This window comes from Serinus canaria, chromosome 17 (genome assembly GCF_022539315.1).
Source record: "Serinus canaria isolate serCan28SL12 chromosome 17, serCan2020, whole genome shotgun sequence".
Taxonomy (NCBI): domain Eukaryota; kingdom Metazoa; phylum Chordata; class Aves; order Passeriformes; family Fringillidae; genus Serinus; species Serinus canaria.
The window spans coordinates 9,881,268-9,893,868 of record NC_066330.1 but is presented as its reverse complement, the minus strand read 5'-3'; the positions used below and the strand labels follow the sequence as shown (position 1 = coordinate 9,893,868).

Sequence of the window (12,601 nt, the reverse complement as noted above, 5' to 3'; positions counted from 1 at the left end):
TTTGGGCCTCCTATCAGCTACTCGGCGGGACATACAGATAGCACCAGTGCATGTTGCAGCTTTTTTGCTTTTTGCCCTGCTTTTTTGCTCTCGCTGTTGCTTCTGCTTCGCTTCTGCTTTGCTTGCTCTTGCTTCTTTCCCCCCTTCTCATTAGTTACTTTAGCTAAACAATCCAAATTCCTTTCTGGACTGTTCCCCCCACCCCGTTGGACCTGCTGACTGCTCCGGACTGGGATTCAGAACACGGAAAGAGCGTTTACACCTTGTGACTGCAGCAGCTGCCTCAGCACCGGAGGGACTGACAACAGCAAACCCCCAGGAGAGACTTTTCTGAATTTGTCATCTTTCTCAGAGCAGTGGAAGAGTGGTGTCATCTGGTATTGCTCACTGTGTGTGCTGGGGGGGGGGGGGGTGGTGCTGTGATTGTCAAATAAACAGGTTCTTTCCACCTCTCTCTGAGGAATTCTTCCCAAACCAATTAGGGAAGGGGCCTGTGGGTTTGCTTTTGGAGAAGCCCTTTTTGGGGATTCTCTCCTAAATTTGCCCTAAACCAGGACAGCAGCACAGCTAAGATCCCTTCCACAATGACCACAGGAACCTTTAGCAAGAGGTGACAGAACCAACTCTGTCACACCTCAGTCTGTCCCTCACAAATCCAGCAATGCAGGGGGTAGAAATTCCCCTCATCTACACAGGAATCCCACACACATTCCCACACATCCCAGTGAACGTTTTCCTTTGAAAGAAGCACTGCAATCTCAAATTGATCCATGCCTCCAACTGTTGGGCCAACTCTTGGGGTCCCCATGTGCAGGTGCTCCCCAGGGCACCCCATTCTTGGCAGGACATGGGACAGCACCCAGCAGCACAGCTCCTTGCCCTCTGCTGTGGTGACAGTGGTTTGGAAGGTGCACACCAGGGTTGGGGCTCAGAGTCCAGCACTGGGTACATGTGACTGGTTCATTCCCATGCCTTTGCAAATGCAACACACTCCTTGCTCTGCCCAATGCATAACAGAAGGAAGGGCAGGACACCAGGAATTCCACTGGAATTTGGTCTGGCAGCTCCTGTGAATGCCACAGGGTGCAGGCTTGCAAAACAGTCTGTTTGGCAGATGTTGCTCAGGGCACATCTGTCACAGAAGCCTGGCTCAAGAGAGGGAGTTTGGGGTGCCAGACAGATACTGGAGGCTGTCACAAGGCTGAGGACACTTATCCACACAAGGGACCCTTATCCACACAAAGGACAACCAGGCAGAGCACAGAAAATCACTTTGGAGAAGTTGATGCTAAGAATGCCATGATCTGAAGTTTTCAGCAAAACCTGCTCCTATTCTCATAAAACAAATACTTTCAACCTGCATGAGCCCAAATTAACCTCAAGTCCCCAGTGGGACACTTTCCAAGGATCAGAGCACATTCCAGCATTGGCTGTCTTGAAGAACCCCAGCCAGGGACTATAATAAGCCAAGCAAATACGAAGTGGAGCTCAGGGAAGAAAGCAGAGCTCACTTGGCCTGGAGTCACCTGTGCACTGAACCAGGAGCAGAGGGCCAGGAACAGACATGTCAACCACAAGTTGTTTTTATTGCCAATAAATGCCAATCAAGATTGTATTCATAAAGGGAAACTGCTGTATCAGCAGGCACTGAAGAGGATAGTGACAAGGTGCCAATTAAAAGGTGATTGGCATCTCTTACATACTTCAGTTTCCTTGTTCATCTGCCACAAAACTTCCCCCTTTTCCACGTTACTGCTCCAAGAGAACAGCCCCCAGCCAGCTCTGCCCTCTGGGCAAAACCAGCAAGGACACCAATGTCCTCTGGGAGGTCAAAGCCAGAGCACATCCATTCTGCACTCAGGAGTGCCTTGTCCTGCTCAAGCCCACCAAGAGCACAATTTCTTCCATTCTGTCCATGGACAGTGTTTTTCTACCCCATTTTCATTTCTTCCACCACCAGCTTTTTGAACCCCTTATTTGCCCCACGCTGTCCATTGCTCCCCTTTCTGTCTGGGTGGATGAGGCAGCTGTCCCCCCTTCTGGCACACAAGAGCACAGACATTTCTGGGAAGTGGCAGAACTGAGGCACCTCAGGACATGCAAGAGCTGAGGAGTGACTGCCATTCCCACAGCTACCAAAGCAGAGGAGATGCTGTACCACAGCTGACTTGTGATTCTGTCATCTGCAGAGAACAGTACAGCACCAGAGATACCAAAACTGACACAGGATGCCACACTGTGGTGTTACATTTTAGCCCAAACAAACTGCTACACCACATTACAATTTCTTTATGAAACATCCAGGATAGAAGGCATGGCAAACACCAAAATTCCTTATAGCCAACACCAGCATGAATTCAGAGCTAGAACTGACAAGTTTCCATCAAAGGCAAACCCCAGGAGGCACCTACAGAAGCACTTCAGCACTTCCTCTGCGCACCAGAGTCTTCAGAAGCTACTAGCCCAGGTCTGTAGACCAGCGGGACACACCATCAGAGCTTCACCTCTCTTCCTCACATCACCAGGGGCATGACACAGGAACACAGCAACACAAATCCAGGTCACAAAGCTCACAGGATTCAGCACCCAGGGAGGAGAAATCTGGCAGGAAGGGAGGAAGTTTAGCCAGGGATAAGGTAGAATGGCTCAAAGGCCAGGAGAGTAAGAGCTGTGTTGAGATGGAGGAGCAGGAGGGTGGGTGGGGCTCAGTCAGGAGTCACCTGGATACCTCCTGCTAAAAACTCCCAGCACTCACTCCTCAGCTGAGGACAAGCCAGGATCCTGAGCAGGGAGGAGACACAGGACAGCACCAGGAAGTGGAGACAGAAAAGCAGGGCCATGTGACCCATCTTTTCCAAGATTACATAATTCCTGAATAAACAGATACTCCCTTATCCTCAGTGGTGGTTTTTGCTCAGATGTTACAAAACCAAACACAGGAATGGTGACCAGGGAGATGTGATCCATATGGCCAGAGAGCAGGAACCATCCTGCCGAGAACAAACGGGACAGTCCTGAGCCTTGTGATAGTCTTAAAAAACTTTTAAATATAAAAATATATTGATATTTGGAACCCCATCTTGCAAGACATGTATTCTGTAAGATTAGACAACTTCTGCTTCCTTAGAAAAAACAGGCCTAGCAGAGAATTTTACTTCCTATTTCATATGCCCTAATCAAGAACAATTTCTAGCTTGTACTCCTCTACCTATACCAGGCACTTTTTAAAGGAAGGGAGAAGTTTTCTCTCCAAATGAAAAAAAAAAAAAACCAAACCAAAAACCCTCAGCATTTGCATAAAAGGTTCTTTATCATGCCCACTAATTCAGCATCCAGATTCTTGCACATTCAACACCTTCTCCACCACTTGTACCTATGGAAAGGAGCCTGTCTCCCAAAAAAAATGTCTGTCCACAGGGTAAGGACACAGATTACTGTTTGGGGCTGTTCAGTGGCCACATGCAAAAGCACTCCATCTCTAAGGAATGACAGACATGTCAGGATGCAAGACAGAGAACTACTTGCAAGTTAATCCTGACAAACCATTGCTCCATGCTTTGCTGGAGTGGGAAGGACACAACAGGCTACACAGCATAAACAACTCTGGCCAGATTGATTTTATGGTGTCTTTGAGCCTTAAACCCTGTAAATCTTTAAAATAATCTCAGGAGACAAAAAATGAAATCAGAGTCAAGAAGTACATTCCCAAGAAAGGAAGCACAAGCTTCCTCAGAGCCAAAAGTAATTCAATGTGTCCTAGAAGTACATTAGTGGGCCTTTAATACAGGTGAAGGATCACACACAGAAATCACACAAAGAATGATTGGGTTGGAAGAGACCTTCAAGATCATTGAGTCCAACCCAGCCCCAACACCCCAACTCAACCCTGAAACACAGTGCCACATCCAGGCTTTGTTAAACACACATCCCTGGGCAGCCATTCCAGAACTTTATCATCCTTTCTGTAAAAACTTCTTCTTAATATCCAACCTGAATTTCCCTTGGCGCAGCCTGAGGCTGTGTGCTCTGGTTCTGTCAGTGCTGCCTGCAGAAAGAGCCCAGCCCAGCTGAGCACAGGCACCTTTCAGGAGCTGTGCAGAGTGATGAGGGCACCCTTTGAGTCTCCTTTTCTCCAGGCTGAGCATCCCCAGCTCCCTCAGTGGTTCCTCTCAGGGTTTGTGTTCCCAGCCCCTCTCCAGCCTCGTTGCCTCCCCTGGACACATTCAAGCATCCCAAGGTCCTTCCCAAACCGAGGAGCCAGAGCTGGACACAGCTCTCCAGGTGTGGCCTCAGCAGTGCCAGGTACAGGGGCAGAATGACCTCCCTGCTCCTGCTGGCCACACCAGTCCTGACCCAGGCCAGGATGCTGCTGGCCTCCTTGGCCACCAGGTCATACTGCTGGCTCATGTTCAGTCAGCTGTGGAGCAGTATCGCCAGGTCAGTTTCAGATTACAGATGTTATCTGTTACTGCCTCTTTACAGATGTTATCTTACAACAGCATAAATACCTTTATCTAACTAAACCTGAGGGTAATAAATGGATGGCACTGGTCTATTAGAGGCCTCATAAAAGGGAGTCCAGCACAGGTGATTCACTGGAGATTCCCAGATCTTACCCTACTTCCCCATTTTCTCACAGTTAATTTTCCATCTCTGGCTGCTTTTCAACATTATAATCAGACTTAGCCCAGAAAAGACAACACTTCTACAAGTTCTGAACCGACTTTCAGGTGTTTTGGGAATCTGAATAACAAGAAAGCCACACTCCAAAACTCCTGGTCAATTTTTAGGAGGCCATTCCACACATATATGACACATACTGGTTTAAGCAATCCACACACATTTTTCCATGTCCAGAACAGCCACACACACATTACCTTCCACCACACGGAAAAGTGTTCTTGCAGAGCAATTCTCTTTCACTCCTTTCTTTTCATATTTAAGCAGTTGTTGGTCTGTAATTACCCCTCAGAAGCATGTCCATGTGCAGACACAGCATCTTAAGGTGGCCACTAAACCATTCCCCTTCCCTGGAGCTGCCACGTTCCAGCCTGTGTCAAACCTTTCCTCAATAGCCATGTGCTGATGTCAGCTCCTGCTGGGATACCCTGGGATTTCCAGCTCCTGTCAAGGTCACCTTTGAAAAGTAGGCTTTGACTAAAGACCTATGAGCTCACAAGACTGACTTTTAGAAAAATACCTTTTCTTGTAGAGAAAAAATGGATGTGTGTTCATTACAGCACCATCCATGACTGTCCCTCAACACAAGAACCTGTTCTACCACAGCCAAGAATCAAATTCTTTTGTGCCTCTAACAGTTGTTTTGAAAAGCCTCAAGCTGTTCATGGGCAAATACAAGGTAGAACTCAGGTCACATGCAGCAAAATCCATTCCAGTGGGTTTTTAATTAAGCCCAGGAAGTCAATCTCTGTTTTGGCAGATGGTTAAGGCCAAATATCCATCACCAGAGGCACCTTCCTACTCTTGATCCATGATCTTGGCAAACAAGTGGATGGTGCAGTGATATATAAACAGCTTCCAGGTAGTAATGCAAATACTTGTAAGGGTTCAGAGAAAAAATTCATAGCCCCAATCCACAGAACAGAGCACTCTCCCTTTGAAAATGCAACTGAACTATTGGAAGTATTATTGAAACTACTGAGTCACTGAAAATACACTCTCAGCAAGGCAGAAGATCTCCAGTATCAAGAAGAGGAAAAGATTAATCAACTCAATTCTCTGGAAAGGAACTTATCTTTGGAAGAGCCTTGGCCTCGTGACACTCTTCTGACAGGAAGAGCCATGACTGTAGGGCATGGAAAGCCAAAACAAAAGCCATCAACAATTTTTCTATGAGTGACAAAACACCCTGGGAAAGAGCTTAGAATCCTGGCTTTTTCATCATTTTCAAACCCCCGGACAGCCACAAAGCTGCTAATCCAAAGCAGAAATGATTCAGAGCTAAAAAATGCTGAGTACTTACTCTTTCAGAGACAGGTTTTCCATCTACCAACTCCAGCAGAACCTTTTTCTCCAGAGAGGCAACAAGTCTGAGACTGATCAAAGTTTCTCAACCCTCACATAATGCTGACAAGCACATCATTATCTCTATCAAAGACTAATCATTAACTACTGCTCAGATTAGCTTAGGACCAGACCAAGCACTAGGATGCTCACAGAGAGATCCACAGAGCAGCAGAAGCAGCTCCTGAGTCTCCCTCACTTTGCACAAATGCAACCAGATTTTAGAACTCTCTGATTAAGTGCATTGCAGAGATTACTTTCCAACACGTTAACCAAAACACATTTCAAACATTCAAGTCTCTATCAGATAAATTAGTGGGTTGCTTGCTCCTGGATATCGCAACAAAGACAGCTTAGTTTATTTTAGTATTTAAGTATTTTAGTATTCAAACTGAGAGAGAGCAGGTTTAGATAAAATATTAGGAAGAAATTATTCCCTGGGAGGGTGGGCAGCTCCTGGCACAGGGTGCCAAGAGCAGCTGTGGCTGCCCCTGGCAGTGTCCAAGGCCAGGCTGGACAGGGGTTGTAGCAGCCTGGGACCGTGGGAGGTGTCCCATAGTAGGGGTGGAAGACGAGCTTTAGGGTCCCTTCCACCCCAAATCATCCTGTGACTCTATTTGCCCCATAATGAAGAAATTATGATTTTTCAAAGCTATCAGTCAGTTTTTAGGAGCATTGGGAAGTGAGAAAAAAAAATAAAAAAAAAAAGCCAAGGCAAATAAATAATCAATTGTGCAGAAATTCTTCAACACTGTTTGTACGAGACACACTTTGTCAGGGTCACTGGCTCTGGGACCCTTCTGCTTGGAAAGCTGGAGCCAACAACTGCTATGAAAAAAAAAAGGGACAAAGCAGAAAAAGTGCAAGAACAGCTGTGCAGTGCCTTGCAACACCAGGGGCCTTGTGGCGGGGGCTGTGGTTTCAAGCAAGAGTTACACAAAACGGGATCAACTGACAAGCAGTGCACATGATCCTGCTGTTATGATGTCCTGGAGGGTTTTACTTGAGGAATTCAGAAAATTAAGAAAAGTCAGGCTGCTGCCAAGAGGTTTTTTAAACTAGAAGCAAAATAATCAGAATCAAGTGTATTAGGCTTTACCACCCATACAGAGGATATCCCATAGACATTGCTCTGTGCCTTTTATGAAAAGAGCACAAAAATGGCTTTACAAGTATAACCAAGTCTATAACAGGAACATGAGGGCAGCTGTGAAACTCCCAACCAACTTTGTCTGCAGCTGTTTAGGTTTCAGCCTTACAGTATCTATAACATGCTCCTCCAGCACACTTCAGCCTCATGTGACACCACCTTAAACACTGAAGTTCAGTATCCTCTTGAGATAATGTCTTATCCCAAGTTAATGAAGGGCACTAAAGCCAGTGGTAACTTGATTTGTATAAAACTCACCTGGCAGTGAACCCAGAAATCAGGACTCAGTCCCCTGTCAAATCCATTAGTCCAGGAGCTCAGACAAACACAGGATTCAAGAAAACCAGACTGCAACACTGACTGAATTTTACTTGCCCTGCATCCTGAGGTTGGGTGTGTTCCTCTGGAGCTCGTGCTCCCACTTCCCTTATCACTTTGATGTACAAGGGTTGATTTACCCATTGGAAATGCTCTCCCATGGAGCCACACTGATGGCAGCACTGCAGTGTGACTCCCTGAGGGCTGCAGGAGAGTGACCTGGGATGGCTCCACTGGGTGCACTGGCTTGGAGTCTGCTCCACGTTTGTGCTTCTCCTTGCCAACTAAAAGATTCAAGCTTGAAAATGCAGTGCAGCTGTGCCAGTGAGCTGTTTGAGCCTCTTCAGAAGGAGGCTTTTGGAGCAGGGAAGGTTAACAGGGGAAGCAAGTGAGTGATGGGATCCCTGGCTCCCAGTCCAGCCTCTGGCAGAGCTCAGCCAGGGTGGCATGAGCTGCTGCCATTGTCCCAGCCAGAGTGCAGCCACCAATTAGAGACATCAGACAAGGAGCAGGCTGGGTCACAGGGATGAGCCTCTCCCTGAGGAGGCTGGAGCTGTATCCCTTTCCAGGAGCTGTTTTTCCCAGCTCTCTGGAGCAGGCCAGCCAGTCTGCTCACACCATTAGCTCAGGATGAGGACTGCACCTCACAGGTGGCCTCAAAGCACTTCTTAATCCTACAGAGCCAAGTCCAATTATATTTTCTCTAATGTGAAACAAGTCTGAAAGTGCATTTGCCAGGCACTCCTTCCCGCAACAGATGCAGTGTTTAGGCAAAAAAACCAGCCAAGACTGCCAGGGTTCCCTTTAACCTGGTTAGCCAGAAGATCAGCTAAATATATCACAAAGCTCATATTCCAAGCTCCTGTACCTTCATCAGAGAATGAGATCTGAATCCATGATAACTAATGAGTAAGTGTGGGAAAAGAAGCTTTATGGAAGTGAAGTGGCTCTTCTACAGTCTCAGGAGAGCTTGGGGCACTCACTGTGAGTTCCATGCCAGAACACCTCCACTTTGTTCCCAGTTTTCTCCCAACCTCTCAGGATTCACAACAGGACATGCTGAGCAAGCAGTGAGAACAGAAGAGCCTCAACCACTCAGAGCATTTGGCCTGTGCTGTAGAGCTACCATGGACTGCTCTAGTCACTTAGATAAAGTGAAAAGATTATATATTGTACAACTTTTTTAGCAGATGATAAATGCTGTTTACATCTGTGATACAGCAAATGTGAGGTTTTTCTAAGATTATATCCACAGAGAGGAAAAGAGCAGGAAGTAAAGCCATTGTTCTGGCAGCAGTCACAGTTGCTGAAGTGCCACTGGAAATCAGCTGGGGACCCTTGTAGATATGAACTGATAGCACAGGGAAGAAAAGACAATGGGAAATGACATTAAAAATAAAAAAGGAAAACTAAAAAGGAGCTATTTCATCACAACCTGCCAGTTCTAGATTGGCTTCTAAACCAGGAAATTCTAATTTCAGGACCAACAAATGAAAGGCTTTGGAAAGTACAGCAAAATAGGAGTTTAATTTCTTTACAACAACTAGTCCCATTATTCTCTACATTAGCAGATTCCAGCTTTCAGATGAAAAAAAAGGTTAATGAAAAAACCACTGGCATGGTGTTCTCCAGGACCTGATTGGGAACATTTCCAGAAAATTAGATTGAAACAAAAGGCAATGGAGTAGATTAACTAAGATTGGATTTCCCAGAGAAAAACAAGATAAACTAGATTGAGTCTTTTTCATCCTTCCCTAAGAAAAAATTGCCAAGACTCCCAGTGATTTCCTGGCAGACTTGTGGAGAAAGAAGTTCATGCTGGCAATGTGCTTCAGCTCAACTTCCCAAAATTCTGCTGCAGGCTCCTGCTAACTTTCAGGTGACCTTCAGGCCAGAGCAGGGAAGGCAGCTCTGCAGAGCCATGGCAGCTTTCTGTTGGGTAGAGAGGTCTTCATAGCAAATAGAGAAACCAAGGAGGAAAGGAGAAAATAGTTCATTTTAGTTCAAAGAACAAAAAATTCTGTCTTCTCTTGGACCTAATGCCTGACTGGAAAACAAGCCAGCTGAAAGGAAACTCCTCAGGGCCCTGCTCAAAACTCACCCTGTGAACATGGTAGATTTTGTCATTTACTAGTAATGTAAAACTGGCAAAGATCATTCTCAATGCCCTCCCTTCTCAGGCATTAAGCTTTTGTTCAGGGACACAGGATCTCACTAATCCAAATCTTGAAGTTACATTGTGAAGGGAAAAGTGAAGTGAAAAATCCCCCCAAACCTCTTTTCAAAACAAAAAACCAAAAAAAAAAAACCCCACAAAACTTGTCCTTGTACCACTGCAAGTCAGAGTCAGTGGTAGGGATGATACCTTTAAAACAAAAAAGCATACATGCAAAAGTGCTTGGAAAGGTGATTTAATTCCTCCTCCCTACTGGCAGAAATTATCCTAATTCCCAGCTTAGTTAACAACCTGGCCTAGATGAGAAATCTGGTATGAAATGAAAAGCAGCCAAATCTCAGTAGGAAGTGGCTGTACAAAACTCCTCCATTCTCAACCCAAAGGTGTGTGGGAGCCTGCAACTCCTGCCAGTTCCTATATTTTCAGTACCTTGTTTTGGGGGGGGAGAAGAACAAAAGAAGCAAAATCCTGCTTACCACAACAATTTTTGTGTTTGTAGCAAAAACCATCACTTTAATTTTGTATTGTACAGCAGAGCAGCCACAGCTTCACCAACAAATCCTTAGTTACAAAACCAATCTTCATTTAAACAGCAACATTCAAACATTATTCCCAGTGCCCCCTTTTTAATGAAGAATGGGGGGAAAATAATGCAGAGTCCAAAGCCTGATGAAAGCCTGAGGAAACAATACATCATAAATGACAGATTTGGGGTTATTAACTTGAATGCTAACTTACCCTATAAGATCCCATATTACTACTCATGAAAAATCCTGCAAAAGCTTTACTGACCTTAGGCTCAAGCAGAGGCAAGTTAAGATCAAACAGACTGAGAATCAACTTAATAAACACTTGTGAGGAGTGTTTCATCCACCTGGGCACAAAAAGCAGGACTAGTAAGCATTCTGGAGCTTGGAATTCGAGCACAAACAGGAAAAATTGGCTCTGCCTGGGAATTGTGTGGAACCACAAGCCCACTGCACACTCAAATACAGATGAGGACTATGAACAAAGCTTAAATTAAAAAAGGACAAGTGGCTAAGATGTGATGCTTGCTGAGTGCTGCTGGTTATGCTGCTACAGCCTCTTCCCCACAATGGTATTAAAACTGGCCAGTGCTGAATCCCAGTTAAAAAAAAAAAAAAAAAAAAAAAAAAAAAAAAAGGAAATATACACAGGTATAACATTGGGCTAGGAAGATGGTAAGGGTCTGAAAGGGCCACACAAGGAGCAGCTGAGAGCACTGGGATTGTTCATCCTACAGGGGAAACTGAGGTCAGAACTCACCAGGGGTTGCAGCTCCTCCTGAGGAGCAGCTCTAAACTCTGCTCTGTCCTGAGGGAATTGCTTCAGGCTAATCCAGGGCAGCTCAGGCTGGAGCTCAGGGCAAGGTTCTTCCCCCAGAGGGTGCTGGCACTGCCCAGGCTCCCCAGGGAATGGGCACGGCCCCGAGGCTGCCAGAGCTCCCGGAGCCTTTGGACAGCGCTGCCAGGGATGCCCAGGGTGGGGTTGGTGGGGGGTCTGGGCAGGGCCAGGGGCTGGGCTGGGGGATCCTGGTGGGTCCCTTCCTGCTCGGGATATTCTGTGATACCTGTACCTAAAAAACCTAAATTGAAGTGCCACTGGACTTAGCCACATGGGATTTCATCACTTAAAACTACCTTAAAAACCAACCAGATAGAAATACAGGAGCCAAAGCAACAAACTCTCTTCCTCCAAGGGAGCACATTCCCATAGGAAGGAAGTTCATGCCCACCTGCCTTACCAAGGTCGGAACAATCTCCTCCCACTGGGAATTTACACCAAATTATTGTGATTTTTGGTTTTCATTAACAGAAATAAGATTCTGACCCTTTCCAGGCATCATTCTAAATTCACACATTCTGCAAGATTATAACAATACCCTACTTAACAATACCCTTTATCTTCTTCCTTTAGAAGTGGAATCACTGATATCTCCTGAATTACTGCAAACTCAGCTCTACAACAGACCTGGCAACTTCCTGCTCAGACTCAAACATCCAGTCAGTAACTGACAGTACAAACTTCAAACCAGTGCCAGAAAGTACCCAAAGCCAGGAAATATCAACCCTTATTGCCATTCTGACCTCCAGCATTTTGTTCTTCTGCATTTCAACATCATTTGAATCTAAGGTGAAATTAAAGCCAGTCGGTCTCACAAAGCAGGTAGAGATACCAGCCCTCCAAGAGGGGGAAAACCACACAGGAAAACCACAACACGCTACAAAAAATTCATTAAGCAAACTAACAAAAAGGTGTATTTCCCAAGGTACGAAGGAAACTGCTTCAGAGGGGCGGCTCAGACGCAAGGAACCATTGGGATGTTCAGAACCCAGCGCATGGCTGGCGCCCTTGGGTATCCCAGACAGCGAACCTGGAGCACAGCAGCGCCCGGGGGTGCTCAGCCCTCCCGCCCGAGCCCCACGGACCCACAGGGCCCTCAGCAGAGCCATGGGGGCCCTGCGGCTCAGCCCGGAGCTCCGGCGGGTCACGGCTCCCTCACGGCAAGGGCAGTTTGGGGCCGCGGGGCCCGCCTGTCACCTTGGGAACAGCAGGGCCGGCCTGAGCGCCTCCCCCAGAGCTCGGGGAGCGCTGCCTGCACCCACACCGAGCGCGCCCCGCACCTCCACCTTCACGTCCCAGGGCTGCCCATCCCCTCGGGGCTCCCGGCGGCCCCAGCTCGAGGTCCCAAGTCCCGGCCGGAGGGGAGGGGGGGCGGCCATGGGGCCCCTCAGGCGGAATAGGGTGGCGGGGGCGCGGGGGGCACGAGATCTCCCCGAGCCCGTCCGTCACTCACCGCTATAGCGCCACGAGCCACGGCCTTCGCTCCGCCCCCACGGCTAAGTCCCGCCCCCTCCGGGGACCCATAAGTCCCCCCAAGTTCCCGCCCGCGGCCACTGAGCCTCGCCCCT

At 47.1% G+C, this 12,601-nt stretch overlaps 1 protein-coding gene across 4 annotated transcripts in view; it reads right to left on the bottom strand.

Annotated features, from left to right (window-relative positions):
* SLC31A1 (solute carrier family 31 member 1) overlaps positions 1–12,589 on the bottom strand; it is a 27,517-nt gene extending 14,928 nt beyond the window's left edge. The window contains exon 1 of one of the 4 annotated variants that reach the window (XM_009093528.4): positions 12,487–12,589. Coding sequence is in view for 1 of the 4 variants with exons in the window: in XM_050980982.1 (XP_050836939.1) it covers positions 12,314–12,412 (99 nt within the window). In the remaining 3 variants the exon portion in view is untranslated. Of the gene's footprint in view, positions 1–5,983; positions 6,103–12,313; positions 12,455–12,486 lie in introns of those variants that run through there. The other 3 variants (XM_050980982.1, XM_018917849.3, XM_050980981.1) reach the window with 3 other exon arrangements.
* Between the last annotated feature and the right edge of the window lie 12 nt (positions 12,590–12,601).